Below are 22,350 nucleotides of genomic sequence, written 5' to 3' on the forward strand. Positions count from 1 at the left end.
TAATAACTTCTTGCCATGTTCAGAATATTTCATTTGAGTTCTGACAGTAATAACCATGTTTTATTTGGCTGTCAGGGGCCCTGTAAGATGGAAAGATAATGTGTTCATTCTCTGTCCAGTGGGAAGAAAATACATTGACTGTCTAAAATAATATGAGAAGAATGAGAGCTAGTTAAGTTGATTTTTGGGAAAATAAAAGCACTATATATATTTTCAGCGGTACATTGCAAGCTCTTGGTTAGATGGTCATGGGTGATTTCGTGGGTTTCTATAAAACAAACCAAAACAAACACAGCCACCTTTCTTTGCAAACAGACACCCACTTTGTTCAGGACGTGCCATCACTTTGAGATGCTGCCCTGTTTCCTGTAGTGTGAGGTTTGAACCTTTTTTTATCCATGTCATAGGAGATTCAAACTATTGTAAAGCCTGCAGTGACATATAGCCTTTAATAGGGAAATACACTTCCTGAGACATCTGGTGTTACAAAACTGACTGGACAAGTTCTGTTTCAAGGGATGTAGCTACATCTCCATCATGGTCACAGCACTCTAGCAGTAAGGCAGGTGTGTCCTTCTCAGCACTTGCTGGATTGTGGCACATGGAGAATACAGTCTGTGTCTGTTTACTCTAACTTTAATTTTGTTTGCTTGTTGTCCAGTTGCTGAAAGTCAGAATGTGTTCCTGATTTACTGCCTGGTGCCAGTTGTGTGGGGAAAGGAATTGCTGCCCATATATATATTTCTTTTCTTCTTTGTCACTCCCAGCTGCCTGAATCTGTTCTCCACCTCAGTCACGTAATTAGTCTAATACTGTAGACTGTAAGTCTTTAATGTAAAATAACCTGTGCATGTGATTTTAAAGTGCTTGAAAAGATTCCTATTTCACGAGAACACAGTAGGTGGATCATTAATAATGGACAGACAAATCTGGAATCCTAAATCTAAAGAGACACCTGCTTTTGTAGTCCCATATGTCTCCCAAAGCTGCTGTGGTGGCAGCTCTGCCCTAGTTAAGATAAGAAATTCTTTCCTGGTTGATTGTCAGAGTGGAAGTGAGTGAGGCATTCCACTAAGGAAGGCAGAGTTATACTTGGTTGCATTACTAGGTCATATCTACGATGACCTGCAAACAAAAGTGTTCCTTGTCAGTGCCTGTGAGGGGCAGTTTCAGCCAAGAGTTGCACAGGGCTCAGTGGCTAAAAATCAAATCATCATTTTTGCTTGCTGACAATTTCAGGGAAACTGGGGCAGGCAGCCCCTTATTGTTTTCAGCTCTCATCTAGATTGTGTCATTCCTGAGGGTTAGCACTGCTGGGGGCCACACTAGGACCTGCAGGCACTCAGTGATTATGGTTACATGTCATGTAGATGGTTTTGGGGATTTGGAGTACCTTTAACAGGAATTTTTTCTAACTTGCTTTCAGTATTTTAAATAAATGATGTTGTAGCTTTCCATGGTCCTCTATGTGACACCAGTAAACACTTGACTGATTGCCTGTATGACTAATTCATCTGGACACTTGCCTGAATAATCTAAGATCTTTCCATATATACAGGGGTAAAGATGTCTGACCATCCAAATTTTTGTCTCTAACTGATGCAGTTTTTTTTTTTTTTTACTTGAGCACAGTCAACTCTTATTAGTTTGCTGAGTCAAAGATGTGAAAATGACCTTTCATGTCATTTCGATGCAGTTTGAATTACTCCTTCAAAATAAAAAAAAGATCATGGAATGGATGGTGTTATGAGCACTTTGAAACCTTTTGCTTACTTTCAAATTAGTCTTAAGACGTCAGTCAGCCTTGGTCTGGAAAGCAACTGGTCAGCACTGTGTTAACAGCCATGTCAGCCTCATAAACTACATTTTTGTAGCCTTTTAGTCAATTGTTCCTTGATTTAAGCCATGTGATTAAGACGATGCACAGCATGCAATGCTACTATAGTTGTTCCTCTTCAAACATAGATTCTGTAGCTTTATCCATAAATGTTATTAAATATATTTGGTGGCAGTTCTTTTATTTTTTAATATCTCATAGTTTGATAATTGGAAGTACAACTCTTAAGTGGAATTATACAATGTTCTTTTTTTTTTTTAATATTATATTCTTCTCTCCACTCTCATATAACTTTGCAATTTAATAACACAGATGGCTACTTATGTTTCTTAATTTTAGGCATCGGAATTGTGCTTAAGTTAAACTGGTATCCTAATGTCTATACTGCTATTGGAAGATAGCTGCACCCTCCAGAGAGCCATTCAGCATCAGGCACATGGAATTCCTGCTGGTATGAGGAAACTGATTTCTCAAAACAAGAATCTAAGGTTGATGTCTGAAATTATGCTATTCTTCTCCAGGAAAAAAATGTTACTGAAATAAATATTTTTATGGTTTAATGTTAAGGTCAATTTGCAAAATTAAATCTGCTGCATGACAGGATCTAAATAGAATGAGCTGAGTGTGTAGGAGATTGTTTGGTGCCCAGGTTGTAGGAAGTGCTGCTGACTAGGTGCCAAGCAATGTAATACTCGGTGCTCCTTGCTGGTAAACGTTCTGTTAACAGCTGTGCAAAATCCCAGACTTTGGGGTATCAGGAAAACATCTTCCAGAATCTATGTGCAAAGTCAGTACTGGGGGTTTAGCTGGCTTTGGTGGCTGAGGTGCCTCGGTGAAGCAGTATAGCCTGAATATAGTGACAACTTGTATCTTTAAAGCATCTTTTATTTTGTAACCACCAGTGTTGGTGCCTGCTGCAGGTAAATTACTACATGCAGAATGTCACATTTATGCATAGTATCCCTTTTCTTATTTGATGTATTAGACCTTAACAAAGAGGTGTGAGGAGGAGCATACAAAGGATCTCTGTAACCAGCAGTAGCCTGTGGTTGTGACAGGTAGCCCTCCTCTTTCTCCAGCTGTGGTGCCTCTGCAGGTGCTGATGTTGGCCAGCTGTCCTTACAATGGCTTGGAAGGGTGCACTTGCTTCTGGCATCAGTGCACAAATCACTGCACAGTGGAATTGTGTGAGCATCCTGCCCTTCCCTGGGCAGTCAGGAGGCTCCTGTCTGGCTAAGGTTGCCAAGCCAACAGCTGTGGCATATTTGCATGCATATTTTCTCAAACCAAAAGTTACCTGGTAGGCTCTGTGCTGTCCACTGGCTCCATGCTGCATGGCCCTTCTCCAGGAGAGTTGCCTTGTCCTCAGCTTCAGAAGTAGTTGCAGTTCTGGATTTTTAACCAACCATTTCCCACATTTTGGGGAGCAGAGCAGCAAGATGATGTGTTGATCTGAAATTTTTCATTCCAAATTTGGTCACTGGTCTTAAATTATTTTTCCTACCAAAGGTGTCAGAAAATGACAGATGTCCCAAGCTTTCCAAAGAGTTATTTAGGGATTAGAGAAAGGAGGAAGTAGAAGCTTCCCTTCAGGTTTCACCACCAAATGCCTTTTGCCAACACTGAAACCTGTCCTGTTTCCTTGTCTGACTGCTCTGCAGAGAAGCCTTGCAGGAGGAATTTAGGAAGCTGGTCTCTGTCAGTTCAGTTTGAACTGTTTCTACCTGACAGACTTGCATGCAAGATATACTGGACTTTGAGTGAACCTCTTAAAAAAACAAACGCCATTCATAGTTTGATGTTATAAAGTGAAAAAATTGGGTCAAATGTGTGTTTCTGATGAGAATTAATCACAGGTTGAGTGCCTTATTTGAGTGATTTTTTTAAAGGTATGTAGGTACAGGGGTTTTTGTTGGTTTTGTTTTTTTTTTTTTTAATTCTTCTGTATTACTAGATTTCTAGGATCAAAGTGAACACGGAGAAAAGGCAGGCATGCTGTTAAATCAGTATAGTTTTATTTTACAGGATTTAGAAACTGTTCCAACAGTTCAAATTCAGGGCTTTCTCATAGGAAGTGTTTGCTGGAAGGTGAATTGAAAAGTACATTGGATCAGCAAAGTGTAAATTAGATTCCAATGTACTTCCAATGCAATATTCAGAGTAGCCTATATTGAACTGTTCATTGCTTTTACTCCCAACTCTGAAAAGTTTTTTGGGTTTTTTGGAGGGGCTTGGTGAGTGATCCAAGCTGTTTTGTGCTTTTGAAAGCTGAGCGTGCTTTGCATTTCTTCACCTGCCTTTCCCTGTGGTTTTCCACTTCTGTGCAGTCAGCTAAAGGAGGAGTAAACCTCCTCTTTATACAAATCCTATACATGCCCTTCTGGGCTGGGCATGTACAATGGTCCTGGTTTTGGGAAGCACAGAGTGTCAGGGTGCACTGTGTGAACCCAGAATGCAGGATGTGCATCCAGAAGACAACGACATGCACAGAATTCTTGCTTGAAAGAGCAATGCAAAACACTGAAATGAGTTCTTAGAAACACTTGTCCTCTTGAACACCTGGTGATTCAGCTCTGCAGTGATTCACACCACTGCTACAGTTTCTTCTCCAAGTTATGAGTAGGTTCACTTGCTGGTTGATAACTGTAGCTATTCAGATACTTAAGAAAGTTCCTTTACTCGTGAGTTTTAGGGATGGGAGTGGAGTGAAATGAGCATATAAATAGCTCCTAGTGGAGCTAAAGTTTACTTGAGGGAAGGATTGTTGGAAAACCAAAATCGTGAAGCTCAATTGTTTTCTCAAAGGATACGTCACACACCAAAGCCTTGATTGGATCCTTCTGGCATCTTCAGGATACAATTTGCTAAATTGGAACTGAAGGAATATAGCTGGTAACAGACCCAAAATAAACTCATAAACTAAACTTTATTCATGCAAGGCAATAGATAAAGAATGAACAGAAATATATGTAAAGACTGCAGCTTTCTGGCAGAGATGGAAGAGTGAGGGGAGATTAGGCACAGTTGTGCTGCTGGGGGTAGCATTAAGTGGCCTCAGAAGAAGCAACAGTCGTGTCTGCTCCTCAGCACAATTTACTTCCTGAATTTCTGCTGTAAATGGATGAGTGCTGAATCCCACCATGAAGGGGTGGGGGAGGCTGCTTTATATGTGCTGGCTCTGAGATACATCACTGTTACCTATTCTCTGCTGGTAGCATATGTGAATCATGTGTTTTAATTCCAGCACTGCATCCACCGTGCATTCCTTCTGAGTTGATCCTGAAATCTCCACTCCTGCAGTGGAGTCTTCCCTTTGCCTTGGCATCACTGCCTGTGCTGCTGCTCCTGCTCCCACCCCGAAGGCCCTTGTTACCATTTAATGCTGCCAAGATACATACTTCCAGAGAAAAGAGTGCATACCTGTCCACTGGCTGGTGCAGGGAGTCATGATACAGCTGTGTTTTTGACAAAAGCTTACATGATTCTCCCCTAACATAAATGCACATATGTTTGTTCTCCACTCACCTTTAAGAAGTATCAAGGCATCTGAGATTGTAAAATATCTGTACTGGACAATGCTAAACTGCCAGTGTGAAAATATAAAAGACATGTTCCAGTATAGTGTAACTTCTCTTTCCTTTCTAGTTTGTTTTTTGCTATTTTTCCTTCTCTTTTCCTCCTGTCTCTCCATGATGTCTGAATGTGAAAGGATGGTGGAGACAGTCCAGGTGGTGTTTGTCTTTCCCATCTCAGATATATCTGTACCAGAACGTCCAAAGTAGATACTCAGTGGGCATAAGAAGTGAGTCCATCTTTGGAGCTCAATGAAATAATAACATCCTAAGATTTTTGTTGTTGTTGAGGTTAATTTCGAAATACAATTGTAGTTGGCAGTGCATGTGGGTAGACTGGGCTGGGGGATGTGCAGCCCCTCTGCTCTTTGCCTTTTTTTTCTTTGCTCACTGCCAGGCTGAGGGAGCATTTCTGGGAATTGGCATGTAGTGGGAATTGCATTTTCTTTCTGTGTGATTTCTAAGGGAATTTAAAATTTCAGCTTGGATTTAGCTTCTTACATGGTAGCTGGGGCTAATGCCTCTGCATGTCCTGGTACCAGCACAGTGGTCTGACAGATTTACATTTATTTGCTTTTTTAGGCAGCTGCACTAGTCCACCTCTGAGGACTAATCTCCTTTTCTTCTGCATTAGTTATTTTGGAATTAAATGTAACATGGAAATATTACACATTTGAAACTTGAGGATTTATCATTTGGAGTTTTAAGGGACTTAGCACAGCTCAAGTACTCTTGGTAAACTAACATAATTTAAAATTTTAATTTAGATCAGCTTAAGGACAAAATGCTTTATCAGTGATCTGTAAATTGTATTGGCTACAACTCAAAATCCAAAAAAAAAAAAAAAATTTTCCAGCCATTTGCCACTTTTCATAAGGAATTTGATAATGATAATAATTATGGATATTATAAGGAGATGCATTGTCTCTGTTCATTTTACAGTCTCAAGCCAGTGCTTTCAAATATGTATGTTTAAAATTAGATGTGACCAAAGTGTATTTCAGTACCCCATGGTGGTTTCTGAGGAAGATGTTACAGCCATTTTTTGTGTCCGAAAGTTAGATCACTTTTAAGGGCCTTGCCTGATCTTCACACCTGTCAGGTCAAGAGTGGTTGGCATTATAGAAAATGATAAAATATAAGGAAATAACAGTTCCTTTCATCAAATTATTTAAATATGTTGAACTTACATGTACACACATGGGCACAAACAGCAGGATACCTACAGTAGTGAGCTCCTTTTCCGGAGGCTGCTCCATGAGCTGCTGGTTTGTACATTGGTAGTGTTGGAGCTTCACAGCAAGGAGGCTTCCCTCCTCTTCCCCAAACTTCTGGCAGCTGACCATTCTGCTATTTTTCTTGCTCATCTGCTCCATCAGATGTGCATGGTCTGCACGCTGCCTGTCTCACACTCTGCGTTTTTGCATTATTTCCCATTTTGCTCTGCGTTCTCCCCAAGACGTTTGAGGTTCCCATCTCAGGAATTCCTGCCAAGTCCTGATCTCAGCATCTGTTCCTGACATTATCCAGATGCTCTAGTTTTGGGGCCTTTAAAAACATGACTTTTCTGGTTCTGTTTTTCTGTGAAACCCAGGTAACCTGAAGCACAGATAAGATCATGAAAGTGTTAATCTAATTGCTAAACAATACAGTTGTTTTGGAAAGAACACTTTTGACCACAAGAGTTTGTGCAATTGCTGGTGTGTGCTGAATGTAAATTAATTCATTGTGCCTGGGATAAGGTTACTTTTGTGTAGCTGTGGCTAGATGGAGCTGTCAGAATGCATAATGCAATTTGATTTATGTGCAGAGGCTACACGTGTTAGACTTTCCTGGTATGTGCTATTCATTTCACCTACTATGGGGTTCATTGGTGATACCCTTTTACTGTTTTAGCATAGGTGATATAATGCTTGGTAATTATTTTGGAAGTAGAGGAATCATCTGGGATACAACAATTAGGCACAGAGACTTAAATACGGTTTGTTTTCAGTGAGGGGCAACATTATCCTAAAGCAAGGACATTTCCAACAGTAATGAATGCATAAATGTTTCTGATTAAATGTGTATTTCTTGTTTTAGTGTGGGCAAAGTTCTCTTAATAAGTGGTCTCCAGTGAGGTGGGTAATGTAAACATGAGAAAAGGTGACCCCTAATGAAAAGTATAAAAACCATTCTCTTTAGAAACTATGCTGTCTCTCATTTTCAGTCTTTGCCTTTTAATAATAATTGCTAAGATGTTTTAATTAAAAGCAGATCTGGGAGGTATTATCTGCTTCCTCTGTTTAGTCCTTTTAAATGTTAATCACTTTTGACAGCATAATTTACCCAGCTACCTGTGTTACCCTTATGCAATGTATCTGCTTTGTGTGGCACCAAAGTACAAACTGCACCCCAAAAAGACTTACTAAAAATTCATACAATTGCAAAGATTAAAGGTGGCAGGAGAAATACAAAGAGAAAAAGAATTAAATGAAGGTTTAATGAGACATTCAGAAAAGCTATTTCAAGATGGCTGGAGCTTCCCAAGAAATTATTCTTTTGCAAGAGGTAAGCAGATTGAATTCACTTCTGTTTCTGCTCAAGGACATTTAGAGAGCAGTGGAAGGTAGGAGGCAGGATTGGAGGTAGTCTTGGAGCTTATGGACAGTTTCTATCAAGCAGGATTGTTAGGTGCATGCAGAAGAAAAAGGAAAATGAAAGAGAGAAAAGGAGAAAAGAAGAAAGATCTTGCCTCCCCCGCAAAAAAAAAATGGCAACCTTTAACTTATAATTGTAAAAATTAGAGGACACTATAAATTAATCTGAAAAAGTTATTTGTCTGTAGGTAATAAATAAATAATCTTTTGCTATGAGTCAATCAGCTTGCTTTGTGTGATGTTTTTGAATGGAGACTTTGGCAATCAGATTCCACACTCTTTAACCTTGTGCAAAATTTAATGAAAAACAGAGTTACTACTGAATATACTGTTTTGCCAGCTTGACAAAAGATGTTAAATTCTGCATATTTTTGCATAATAAAGATGAGTGTTGACAGTGTAATGATCCATTTGGCACAGATAAAATCGTGAATTATTTTAATAACCTTACAACAATATTTGAAGTCACTATGAACTATAGATTCTTCAGCCAGGGACAGGCCTGCTGGCCTGGTATGAGGTGTCAGCTACTTTTATAACCTTAATTTTTCCAGGAGAGAAAAGAGGAGAAATATAGGCTAGATGAGCCCTGAGGAGATGGGGAAACATTAGGGGACCTACAGAATGGAAGTGATCTGTTTTGAGATTTTCAGAGCAGTCCTTGTCCACAAGTTGAAGCTGATGGGTTTTGGCAGTGCTTGTGTCTCCTTCCCTAGGCTGCACTACACTTTTATTATGTGTTGAAAAATGCATTTTATGAGTATGGGGTGAGTCAAGGTAAAATGTAAGAATGATAGTCTGGTCCCAAGTTTGGTAGCTTGAAATGATTGTGCATACAACTGTAATTTCTCTTTTGGATATTTATTTTGTTTTTTACAAGTTTTTTGTATTCATCCAGGCGATGTAGTTACATTATTCCCAGTTACACAGTGATTTAGGGAATTAATTTTCAAAATTAGTCCTGAAAATAAGTCTACAGTCTTTCAAGCTTTCACACAAAATGATTTAGGAGTATAATTCTGTCAAAAGTCTCTATTTATGTTCTTGTTTCTTTGGTTATAACACACTACATCCCTATGTAAAGAAGGAGCAGTGCAAGGTGGAGGCTTCTGCAACAAGTAGTCAAGAATCACAGACTAATGCAAAATTATTGTTAGAGTAATATCAGAGATGTCCTTTACTGGTCATTCCTGCATTTCAAAGAGAGAAGAGCACTTGACTACCAGGAAATGTTTTCAAAATTGATGTGATGACATTAACCTGCTAGTTTCCTTCTGAGGTTCTCCCTTCTTACTCTTATTTCTTCCTGTGGGTTTTTTTTTCCCTGTTTGTGTTCATAAGGACTTAAGAGGAGAGATTTGGAAGGTTACCAGGTGGCTTTTAAAAGCAGAGTTTCAGAAATGCCTGGCCATCTGATTTCTAGCATTTTTATGGGGAGAAAATACATGGCATGCCCTTCCACAATCTTATCTGCCAAAATATGGTTGAAAAAGTGGCTTGAGATAATTTTGAAAATGGTTTTGGCACTGGAAGCCCAGGTTTTAGTGAGTGTCCCTGGGGCTGTGCTGCTAAGTCACTAAACGTGGCATTTTGGGGAAATAAGCTAGTGTGTGGTAAATGGAAATCCACCTGGATATGGATGAACCAGGCTTTTTGAAATCCATACAGAGATCACTGTAATCTTCTTAGCAGTAGAAAACCTAAAGGTGTTTAGGAAGATTCTCTCCTTTTCTGGACTACCAAATGTTATCTAAGGAGTGTGTTTTGGTTAAGAGCAGAGCTCTCTATTTGGCATAGGTTCACATAATAACTGTGGTGAGTCAAGATCCAGTGTCTGGGGATTGCCACAGGATGGGACAACCTCCATGGATTTCCTGGCATGTGTCATTTACAATCAGCCCAGTGCTGTTGGACAGCTACCTTTTATACTTAATTTTATAAGGATAGCCCTACTGTAAGTTAAGTTGCAGTGTTTTCACTATTGTTACATGTTAAAATAATAAAAACTTTTAGTCATGAGGGAACAAGCAGTTGTTTGCATTTAGGATATTTTAGAACCTTATTTAAAGAAGGGAGGCAAGAATTATTGTCTAATGTGCTGGTTATTTTTGTCATTATACACAAAATGAAGAATACCGTTATTGTTGTCTTAAATGTCAGAGTTAAATGATTCTCTCTGTTTTTTTTTTAAATCTAGATAATGAAGTTAGATAAAAAAGCACCATATCACATTGTTTTTCAGACCTCTGAAAAGTTTGGGGGGTGGGGAGGGGATGTGTTATACAAAAGGCAAAAGGCACACGGTTTTACCTTTTGAACAGACCTTGACGTTTATTTAAAATAAGCCTAATTTAATCGGTATTGTATTGCACACTGAAGATAATTTAGGCTAGTGTCAAGGACAAGTGTTATCTATTCCTTTGTTGTAGTGAGGTATTGAAATAATGAGTGGAACAGAAGGGAATCAGAAAATGTTTGAAGTTTTTCATCTGTGTCTCTAGATGGGTATTTTTAATCACATTCTCCTGGCTTTTGCATGCAAATTACACTGAACAGCACACACTATATAAAATGAAGAGCTGTATTTTGCAAAATCTATTTTCTTGAAGTTTAATAAGCTTGCAAAGATTGTCCTATGCTTTAACTAACTAGTTACCTTTTTGTACCTCAGCTGAAATTAAAATCTTAGAATTTAACGCTGCTGTTTTGATCCTGTAGCAGAGGAATGGAAAGCTTGGTCTTTTTTTGGAGGTTTTTGAAACCGTTTCTTTCTTACTACTCAATGGCTGCAGCTCTCAATGACAGATGAGACAACTGTTAAGATTTAATACATTTTTATTTCAGCAATATATCTTGCTATGTGACACCAGCCCCTCTAATAACCCAGTGTCTGGATTACTTACTGCATAGCATCACTGCTTAACTGCTGACCTCTGTGGCAGAAATAAAATACTGAACTCCTGTATGGTCTGAGCTTTTGACTTGGAAATCTGCAGCCCTGCAGAGTCATCCCATACCACAAGCTCAGATGCATGAAATACAGTCAGGGTATCCTTTAGAGCCTTGTTCTGTAAAAAGGCTGACTTTCATAGCGTGCTCTAAAAGTGTAAAATTGTTTTGAAAGTAACACTAACGTCATTGTCCTCAGTGTGGTTCGCATGTACTCATTTGTGCTGAGGAGTCAAACATGGAGGAGATGAAATTGGCTTATTCACATGCTCAGATGTGCCCCAACTACTTCCCAAGCACAGCACTCTCTCTTCTGAAACCATGTTTTCTTCATGCACCACTTTAAAGCCAGGATGGATGTAATCTTTTTCGGTTTCTTTTCAAAATGAGCTGAGGAGATACCGTGGTAAATCACATATTGTGATAATTTTGCAGAGTATGTCCTTAGCTGTGAACAAGAAGACTGTTGGTACAAAAGGATTTTGGAAGAAATCTTTTCTGTATAAATTGAGGATTTAAGAAAATAATAGGGCAGCATATACAGAAAAGTATTATATATGCTTTCAAAGGAAGAGTTTGTGAAGAAACAACCTATTTTAAAAATACCTTGATAAAAAACTTGTGATTGAAAAACTGTCCTGTTTAGGACAGAGATATTTTCTCCAGCTGTTCTCATAGCCCAAACAAGCATGGATTTAAGCATTTTTGTACCTATCATATGGAGGGCTTGTAAAAATTGTGGGAAGCAAACTTTTCTCTAAGCGTAGTATCTTAATTTTTGCTAGAAGCATGAAAGAAAAACAAAATTATTTAGAAGAACTTGGGATTATCTTCTTTCTTCTTGCACTTTTAACCACAGTTCTGTTTTCAGTTGGAAGCTGGGAAGTGTCTTTACCCTATAATCTTAACCAGACCAGTTCTGCAGTGAGATGTGTCTGCAGCATTTCTCATGTTTGGGCTCCCAGGGCTGACTCTATCCTCGGCTGAATTAGGGTGCAGCGATGGCACTACCCACCTTTTCAGCCCTGGTGTTGGACTTGCTGTAGGTTTAGCTAGGTAAGCACATCAGAAGGGTTTTGTAGGATAATCTGTGTGTGTTCTGCCTGTCCTTGTGTCTGTCTGTCAGTGTGTGTGTGTGGGCTGGCAGTTCAGCTCTCACACAGTGCATTGTATGTAGAAGTGGTGTCTGGAACAGTCGTGAAGTCATGGGGAGCTAAATCCAGCCAACCAAGCAGGCAGCTCAGAGTCAGCTACTGCTAATAGTCCTTGTAATATAACTACTAACTCTGTTCAGTTATTGTCTTGTTTCTTTGGCTAAGCCTCAGCCTGATTTACACCACGGAGGTCAGGTCAAGAGCAATTCAGACAGAATATACACAAATGACTTTTCCAGGGTGCCAAAATCATGCTTGCTTTTAGACTGTTGCTCAGCAGGAAGGGAGAGAAGATAAAAAAAATCTTTTAAATATGCATAATATGAAATTAGTATTTTAAATATTTTAACATTTTAAATATATTTGAAATATTTTTAATGGCATGAGAACTTACAGGATAGTACCTAAAAGTGCATTTAAGTCCTACTGGGAGAGGATTAGATTGCAATTTAATATTGATTCTAGAATTTCTCAGATCAAAGTGCCATGGGAAATGAATAATCTAAAGCAATATTTTAATAAAAAGCCTGTATATTTACTTCAGAATAATTTCTTGGATTTAAAGAATCATGAAAGCAGAAGATTTTAAAACTACCTGTAAAATTAAAGTGTCTTTCAAATCAGTAGATGAGTTTTGATCTTGCAGATGTGATTTAACTTTGTGTGTTATGTTGAGCTTTGAAAGCAAGGGGTGCTTACTTAGTCAGCAGATTTGGGAACGACTTTCACTGAGACCTATGATGCATTTTCCAGCACTGGTTATTTTATCTCATGGGTTTTTGAAGGGGTGGACTATGTTCAGTATTGGTAAATGCGGAGTCCTGTATGTGGGCTGGAATAACCCCTCTCAGCAGTATGGGCTGGGAGGCTGCTTCCTGTAGGGACACACCTGGTGGAGAACCTGAAGAATGTGGGTCAGCAGTGCCCTTGTGGTAAAGATGACCAGCTTGACCCTGGGCTATATGAGCAAATCTGTAGCCAGCAGGTTTAGGGAAGTGATTAGTCTGGGCCTGAGCTGGGAATGTGCACTCACAGCCCAGAAAGCCAACTGTATCCTGGGCTGCATCCAAAGCCCTGTGGGCAGCACAGCACAGGAGGGGATTCTGCCCCTCTGCTCTGATGAGACCCCTCTGCAGTGCTGCATCAGCTCTGGGGTCCCAGCACAGGAAGGGATTGACCTGTTGGAGTGACACCACCAGGATGATGCAGCACGTCTCCTGTGATCCAAGGCTGAGAGAATTGGGATTGTTCAGCCTGGAGAAGAGAAGGCTTCAGGATGACCTAATTGCAGCCTTCCAGTACCTGAAGGGAACCCACAAGAAAGAGGGAGAAGGATTTTTTACAAGGACATGCAGTTACAGGGCAAGGGGGAATGGATTCCAACTGAAAGTAGATTTAGATTACATGTTAGGAAAAAAATCTTTGAGGGTGATCAGGCACTGGAGCAGGTTGCCCAGAAAGTTGTGAATGCCCCAGGGTGCCCCTGCCCGTGTCAGGGGGGGTTGGAACTGGATGATCTCTAAGGTCCCTTTTAACCCAGATAATTCTGTCATTTTATGATTATTTCTCTCTGCTTCTGGAGTATTTTGGGCTTCTGAATACAAGGAAAACATTGCAGGGATGGCCCAGCCAGAGGCCATCAGGGTGAGTTAGCGGGCTGGAAGCTGTCACAAGGCAAAGGGACCTTTAGGGGTGCTCTGTGACTGGGTGGCCCCCTAAGGCACAACAGACTTGATGTAACTGCTCTCAGTCAGGGATGGTGGAGATGGAACTGGGCTTTTCTCTGAGGTGCACAGGAATAATGTGAGGGACAAGAGGCACATTGTAACAAGGGAAGTTTCAACTCCATACAGGGAAAAGGGCCAAGAGGGCCAAATGCTGGGAGAGAGCCTAGAGAAGTTGTGTACTGTCCATAATTCAGGTTATTAAAAAATGCAACTGGATGTGGCTCTGAGCAGCCTCCTCTCACTGACCTTGATTTGAACATGGGCTTGGATTAGTTGATCTCCAGAGGTCTCTTCCAGTTCAGGTTATTCTATGATTCTGTACAAGCTTACACCTCTGTATAATTCACTGAAAATCGAATACAAAGTATTAATATGATGGTGGAATGTGACCCTTTAAATGTCCTTATTTTTCCAAAACCTACAATGCAGTAAAATTATTCTGAAAAGTTCTTTGTTTGGCTGCCTTCCAGCTACTTTACTTTGAAAAGTTTTATGAAAAGCTAGTTCTGGTTTCATGACTGAAGTGATTAATTAGGACAGGTAATGATTTTCTTAAAATTATAGAGGTTTGTTGTTTGTGCTACAGCTTATCCTAAATTGAAATGGTGCTAGCCCTTTTTCTTCTTTTAAAAGGCTGGGTGATGTCTAAGTCTGTAGAAGGGACACTCAGGTTGCACATCACATCCAGCACAGAATGACTCTAAGATGCTACTATTTTGCTAATTGATTTTTTTTTTTTTTTTAATATCTGTGGGCAGTAGGGTATTATTGTGGAAGTATCTATTCTGTATTTTCTCTTACTAGCTCATTGAAACAGTAGTTATATTTAAATGGGTTTTCAATGAGCCATGTAGAAAAGTGAAGCTCAAGGAATAATAAGAATTTGAGTCTGCCATGGGGCTATTAAAGTCAGTTCAGTCATCAGAAAACCTACGAATTGATTTTGTATTTAGTTTCTTTCATTTCTAAATAATAATTGGCTACTCCCTTGCTAGAGATTTTCCTGAATTTATGGTTTTTTTTTTCCTTACACTCATCTGTTCATTCACAAGCAACTTGTGTTTTGGGATGTTATGGAGTCTCAGGTGCCATTAGCTGAAATTTGATTTACTGCTGGGCGTTATTAAACAACTACTGCTTATTGTAACAAATACTCTGCATTTTAACATAGACTGAGGAATCCATAGACTGCTTTGGGTATAAGTGGTTTTTGCCAGCCCTCAGGAGTTGCTAGAGAACTGTGCTTGTATGCTCTTGCAATCTCCCTCAGTTGCACAGGATGTGTATGGTCAGTTCTGCTGGTGCCTTGCTAGTTCACTGTACAGTCTTGCTGGAAACTGGAAATGCTTTTTGCTGAGGAAAGGATACCAGTGATGTGCATGTTTAAATTTTTTGCCAGCTTTGTCCATGTCCTCTTCCCAGGCACTTGCTGCAAATGTCTGTGGCCATGCTGTGAGAGGGGTTGAATCTCCCTTCTCAGCAGCCCATGGCTGTCACAGTGAGTGCAGACAGAGACCCACACAGTGGTACTGCAGGACAGGGCTGGGCTTGACCCTCTGTCTTCTGAGGTTAAAGGAAATGCTTCAAGTAGCTACTGTAGGGGAAGTTATTTTCACAAGGCTAATTTAGATTTTAGAGTCTTATTTGAACCATCAGAATCTATTTTCAAGGACCATAAGTCCCCTGGGAAAAGATTCAGTTATTCAGCATGGAGAACTGGAATCCTTGACAACATTGGTGTCTCTCCAGAGGTGTGTGGTTGAGCTGCTCCATCACTTGGAGCTGTCTCACAAGGTCTATGCTCTTTGTTCTCCTAGAGCCAGAAGATGGCATATTGTGAGAAAGGCAGTTTTGTCCATGGATAACCATCCTTCAAGAGAAGCTGTGGAACATAAATGCCAGAAGACCATAGCAGCTGTGAAAGGGAATACCACATCTGGAAGTTGTATAGACCAGAAGGAGAAGTACAGGGTTCAGCCAGGGGAATCCAGACACTTTGAGTTGCTCAGCAGAATAACTACTGAACAACTGGCCACTGAACAGCCAGAAAAATTAGGAATGTTCTTGTAGGGACGTATCTCCAAAGTGTCCTGGTGAGAAGAAACCAAATATTTTTAATGGCTCCTAATAATTTAGAAAGGTGAATGATTTCAGTTTCACTCAGTGTTAAAAAGTGTGGATAAGAAGTGTGGAGCCTCAGTGAGACCCAGAGGGTATGAAAACCAGAGGATCAGTTGCTATCTTTGTAGCAGGAGAATGGAGCTGTAACCTCACTGATACTAAAATAAATCTGAAATCATTGCTGGTGCCTACACATGAGCCAGTATCAGATTCATCACTAAATATAACTAAAGAATTAGCAAATTTTGGACAGGTACCTAGGAATGTGCAAAATTCAAGGTTTTTTTTTTTTTGACAGTCTTGTCACAGTGGTGGAAAAATACAGCAGAAGTTTCTAGCTTTACGAATTTCTTTGGAGTGGAGGATTTCTTGTTTTGTGGTTTGGTGCTGAAGAGAGACGACCTGATCAGACCATTTGATAGTGATGAATTGGTTTATATGATAGTAATATTTAATGAAAATGTAAACAGCCATTGCTGGTGGAAATAGTTTTTTAATCCAGTTAATTAACATTCAAGTGCTTAATCTAGTCTATTAATTAGGACTGCATATGTGTTTACTAATTTTTAATTACTTTAGAATAGACGAAAATTGTAATAATTAATGTTGGAATGCAGACTGCTGCTGTGTCAATATGAAAATAAATCAATCTTCTTGCCTTTTATTTATTTAAGTAAATATAACCTGGTTAGCATCACGTGTTGAGTCCCAGACAGAACAGTGGAAAAGCTCATCCTCTCTTTTAGAAGGAACAAGATGTTGGATTGTAATTAATTCAGTACACCCTGGTGTTCTAGAGGGCTGAATACAGTAATAGGCTGGAATGCTTTCCTCCTGCCCCAGATCCAAAGGTGCCTCAGTAAAACTTTGTTTTGATATCTCAAGCTGTGAAATAATTTCTCTATAAGGCATTTGCTTGATGAAGCTAACATATTTAGCAAAAATAAATTAGGTTACTCTCCATTGTCTGTCTGCTGTGGAAAGATTCTTTTATCAGTCAAAAGAGAGGAGCATCAAGTTGCTGGTTTTTGAAGTAGTACTACTACAGTACTCCTATATTTCTTTTGTCTTCAGAGGATAAGGATGGCAATAAATCCCTTACACCTCTTGAAATATACTAACGATAACAAGTGTGCTTTTTACAGCTGGGGTAATTGTTGAGTTTTACTGTATGTTTTGTATTTCTAAAAAGAGAAAACCTGTTGGTCAAACACCGAATGCTATTGCTTTTTAAAATAATTGTATTTTTGTTGATCTTTTAAACAAAATTGCTTGTGTTTCTTACTGTGGAGTTTAAAAAGTATTTTAGTTTATGCAGTTGACCATTTGAAGATTTACTGTAATTCTATTGCTGCAATGGGATTAACAGTCTATAAATTATGATCCAAACAAAGCTGCTGTTTTTATATCTGAATGTGTTAATGAATATTTGAAACTTATTTTTTCTTGAAAAAGTTGTATAGATATACACTGGGGACCAAAATCTTACATTGTTCAAACTGATGACAATTCCTGTGCTATCTTACCATGATAAATGATGATAATAAAACCTCTCACCTTTCTGTTGCTTTTGCCATATTATAAGAAATGTAAGCACACCAATCTAAATTAAGCCTTTCATTCATTAAATTTGTGTTGGGATGACAAGGTGGTTTGTTTTTACTTGATTTTATTTCCTACTTGCAGATTTTTAGTTCCTATTTGCAGATTTTTAGTTCAGTGATTGAGAAATGCAGAGAGTCCTATTGCCTCACATGAATAAAACTACTGTAACCTATTAAACCATTCAAGTTGAGGTCCCATGGAACATGGGGTGGATAAAATATATGATAATTATTTATTAGCTGTTGTTGATATGATATTTGGTCTTTGGTGTGGGTTTGTCTTCACAAAGAAAAGTAAAATTAAGCTAAATGGCAGCAGTACTGATTGAATTCTGGTGCAAGTTCCTTGAAAGAGCTGATAGTGGTCTAATATTGAACAGCTAAGCTATTTTCTTTATTAATTCATTACTATGGCTCGTTCAGTCCTTCTGCTGTTCATTCCTGCATAAGAGTGGATGTTATGATGAGCTTCTCAGGTCACTGCAGGTGATGAGATCTAAAACTGATGGACAGATAACAGGAGGCACAGCTTATCTCAGGCATTGGAAATAACAGTGATTCTCGAAAGATTAGGGTAACTTCAGTCATTTATTTCTTATTAAAGAAGAAAAAGATCCACATGGAAGCAGTCTCCTGACAGTAAACATGATGTTTCCAGAAAAGATAGTCATGTTCAATTTCTACTCTTGTTGTAAATCTGACATCTAAAGCCCAGCAAACTACCATAGGCTTACTGTTGACTTTAAGGCTGATAAAAGCTGGTCTAGCAATGTGTGCTCCATTCTTTGCCAAATTAAAAACATCTCTGTGGCCTTTAAAGATGACTCATCAAGAGGCCTTTTCCTTGCACACAGCAGTGTTCATGGATTCCCGCAGCAAAGGATTCTTCATAGCTCCGGTCACCTGATCCTGTGGTTCCTTCCACGTTGTGTAAGGTGTCTATGGAAGTTTTTTGTTTTGTTTCTTTTTCTTGCAAGGACGGGAGTCAAGATGTGATATCTGGGCCTCCAGCAGTACAATTCCTCTCCTTCAATAATCTCTTTTGATTAAGATAAAGGGTGTTTGAAGGATCATGTAAAATAAAGGGTCTCTGAAGGAATCAGAGATAAATGCTTGGTATTATAATACAACGCAAGATGTTTTGGCTGTCCTTGTTTCCCACAAGCTCATAATCTTGCAGAATGGCATACCAGGGTCTGGAAATCAAGATTCAAGAGTGTTTATTTGCATTAAGTCTTCCAGTCCCAAAGACTTTCTAGTTTATTATAAGGACTGAGCTACTGTGGTCCAGATGGCTACATTTTAGTGCTGTTTCACAATGAACTTCCTAACCTGTGTTCCTAATGCTAATTAGATTTGGATGAGACTAACATGGCTTATGTTTCTTCACGCTGAAAAAATGTTACAATTTGGCGTGCCTTTTAATGGAAGTGAAGCCTTTTGAAGGTTTGATGCTGTCAAAACTGTGAATACCTGAAAAAAACCCAGTAAGATCAAAAGCTAAGCTTGAAATAAGAAACATTCATTTTTAGATGTTCTGAAGTTATAGGTTATAGACTGTCTGAAATAGGCAAAAAGCTGGAGGCAACTTAGAGTAGGAGATAACATATATAGAGATTTATATGCACATACCTTTTTGCATATATATAATATCTATAAAATACTTGCAGCTGCATGCATTGAATAATATTTTTCAATCAGCCTCAAAGGAACAGAATGTAATTGGGGGATTTATCTTGATACATGACATGCAAAGAACAAAAAGATTTGCTGTTTCATGCTAGGATTCTTAAATGCTTTGTTTGTCTTTTGTTGGAATATCTTATAGACCTTCACTTGTGGATTAATTTATTTTCAGTTGCTGGAGATTTGTAATTAGCTTGCTATAAAACAGTAAGAGAGTTATGAGTAAAGTTTTAGGGGCATTTTTTTTAAGCATTGATATTTCACATTGTGTTAGAAAATTAAATTTCCAATACTCTTGAGCTACTGACATTTTGGTGTTGTCACGTCTCTTTTGCGTGTAGATTTCTCAAGCATAAAATAATGACTTTTATGGTAAAAACATGTTCCAGCTGTCTGCAGCTGCGGTCTGGTTTTCCTGCTGCTACCTACCTTTCAACCAGCACTGGAGAGAGCATGGATCCTTTATCCATTACAAGTTTCTTGTTTCTGTTTTTTTGCATGCCTGAACCTAAATTTTCATTAGATATGGAATTATTGGCATTAATTTGCTATTCCTTGTAATTTCAAAGTGATTGGTGAAAAAGAGTAAATGCCTGAGAGTACTTTCACAAGCTAAATTCCCAAATGGTTTCCACTTGGGCTTAGAGCTGAGTTTTAAATTTTTTTTATTGATGCTTATGTAAGTTAAATTTGAGTAAAGGGACTATTATTAAAATCTTTTGGCTAAGATGATGTTGAAATCACTAGAAAAAAAAAAAAGAGAGATGTCTTTTGGTTACGTAAAGTTTTAGCTGTGTTGCTAACAGAATAAACAATTTGCAGAGACCAGCGTAGGTTTAAGTTGATTTGCTCCATTTACCCTACCAATTTGGACAGAAAAATGTAATGCTTTCTTGGAAATGTCTTTAAAATATTATATTATAGATTAATTTGCAGGCTGCAGAGTGCTGCTATCCATAACACTTTTTTCTCTGTCTTGAAAATTAAGTTCTAAAATGAAATGTGTATAAGACCTGGCATTATCTCTTTCAGTATGTTATGAAAGATAAATTGGGATAAATTATTTCTTTCAAATAAGTGCATAAAATCATTTACAGTGGAAAAAATATCTCAGGTGTATCAAAAACCACTGTGATGTTTTCCTATTTTTCTTACAGTGGTGAACACAGAGTTAGTAAATATTTATTTAATTAATGACTTGGCAAAGTTCTAAATGGGACTTGAGATTTCAAATTTGTTAGTTGATGGCTAACAGATACAGAGTATTTCCATAAATCTGACTAAAAAAATTTTGGAAGAGAAGTCTGCAGCTTAAGTCATAATAATAGATGGCAGATTAATAGATGATGACTGCTTGTGATTATAACACTCCCTTGATTTTGCATTTTTTCTGTAGCTTTCAGTGTATATAAACATGACTTCTTGAATATTTTTCTTCTATAAAACTGTGGTTTTGCTCATGATTTGGTTCTGTAGTAATGATGCATATAGAAGTATCTAAACACAGATATTGAATTCCAGTGCACAGGCATCAATCCACACTCAGTTTTCTGCATTTCTGGGTAGGATGAAGTGGTTTCCTTGGGAAGGTGCAGCCCTTACTTTCCTGACTTGGTGCCGTTCTTTCTCTGGCTCACTGTGATGAGTTTCGTGTCCCATCAGAGCTGTTGACCCTTTGCAGGATCCCATTAAATGGCTGCCTTTCCTTTGGCTGATGATGCTGTGATCCATTGATCGGAGTATCGGAGTCTCTGCTGATAGACACTTCTTGCTCTTTGGTGGGAAGAAATGTTGAAATGCTCATCTGCAATGGCACTTTGGTGGTGTTGAGATCTTTTTTTAACAGTAGATTAAATTGTCATTTGCAGCTCGTGGCTGTGTTTGATGAGCAAGATCCACACCATGGGGGTGATGGCACCAGTGCCAGCTCGACAGGCACGCAGAGCCCGGAGATTTTTGGCAGTGAGCTTGGCTCCAACGCGGCATCGGCCTTTCAGCCTTACCAAGCGATGAGTGAAATTGAGGTCACACCATCAGTCCTTCGTGCAAGTGAGTAAATGTTCTCGGTATCTCAATGTGTTTTGTCTAAATTTACAAAGATGCCAAGAGCATCGATGCTGCTGGGAAAAATGATTCATTATCTGTTCCTATTGAAAGCTGATCAGAACTGAGAAACTGCGTAAATGCTTCTTGCATGCAAGTAAACAAACCTGTTCTGTTTTAATAAATTATTTATAAATTGCTTTTAGGAGCCATAAGCTCCTTCTATGTTGCCAGTTTAAAATTGTCCTCACACTGAAGATCACAGCAGTATCTCCAAATGTAGTTGCTGCATGGTGTAATTTTCAGTTTTGTTCATTTAATGAACAAAATGGTAAAAAAGAAACTAAAGATAGAAGCACTTTTTACTTAACCTGTCAATGTTGCTAGGTTATGCTGTCACCTTTCCATAAAAACACCCACTAAAATATGCATTTACTGTGTTGCAAAAATACACTTTAAAATGAAGAAACTACATCCAGAAACATCCCTTTATTTTATTTCAATATGATGAACACTTGTTGGAAAACCACATAGCAGGAATTGCTTTCTACATTTCTTGCTCAGGCAGGTTTTGGACTATTTGAACTTACTAAAAAGAAAAATTATGGAATGAAATTTATTGTATAATTTTCATTGTTGTTAAAAGTACCATGCAAAGAAAACAATGTGGATAAGGCATTGTGTCCTTTTATATGTAGTGTCTATAATTCTGAACTTTTGAAATAGGCACTCCACTCCAGAAAATTCTTAGTAGAAGTTAGTATTATCAGTCCTTTGATATTTTACAGATACATTGTTTAAAACAACCATGTGTAATTTCCAAGAGATTGATTTTGTATAGGTGTTTTATTAATGGATAAAATCCGTGTTTAAGCAATCAGGTAGAATGCAAATGGAAAAGTTACCACTCTGCTAAGTTTGAGGGGTTTTGTACCAGAATGATTTCTGTACAATTAAGGGAATAGCATTTAACAATTAGCTTACTTAGAGCTGAATTTGTGTCTTTTTAAGCTATAAC

The 22,350-nt window shown here is 38.5% G+C and overlaps 1 protein-coding gene across 20 annotated transcripts in view; it reads left to right on the forward strand.

The window, feature by feature from the left end:
* The window catches only part of PARD3 (par-3 family cell polarity regulator), a 442,797-nt gene that overhangs the window by 125,917 nt on the left and 294,530 nt on the right, over positions 1 to 22,350 (forward strand). For 19 of the 20 annotated variants that reach the window (XM_030264342.4, XM_030264359.4, XM_072925341.1 and 16 more), the window contains one exon: positions 21,158 to 21,338. In XM_030264342.4, the coding sequence (XP_030120202.3) occupies positions 21,158 to 21,338 (181 nt within the window). Of the gene's footprint in view, positions 1 to 6,388; positions 7,960 to 21,157; positions 21,339 to 22,350 lie in introns of those variants that run through there. The other variant, XM_072925344.1, reaches the window with a different exon arrangement.

Source organism: Taeniopygia guttata, chromosome 2 (genome assembly GCF_048771995.1).
Source record: "Taeniopygia guttata chromosome 2, bTaeGut7.mat, whole genome shotgun sequence".
NCBI classification, from domain to species: Eukaryota; Metazoa; Chordata; class Aves; order Passeriformes; family Estrildidae; genus Taeniopygia; species Taeniopygia guttata.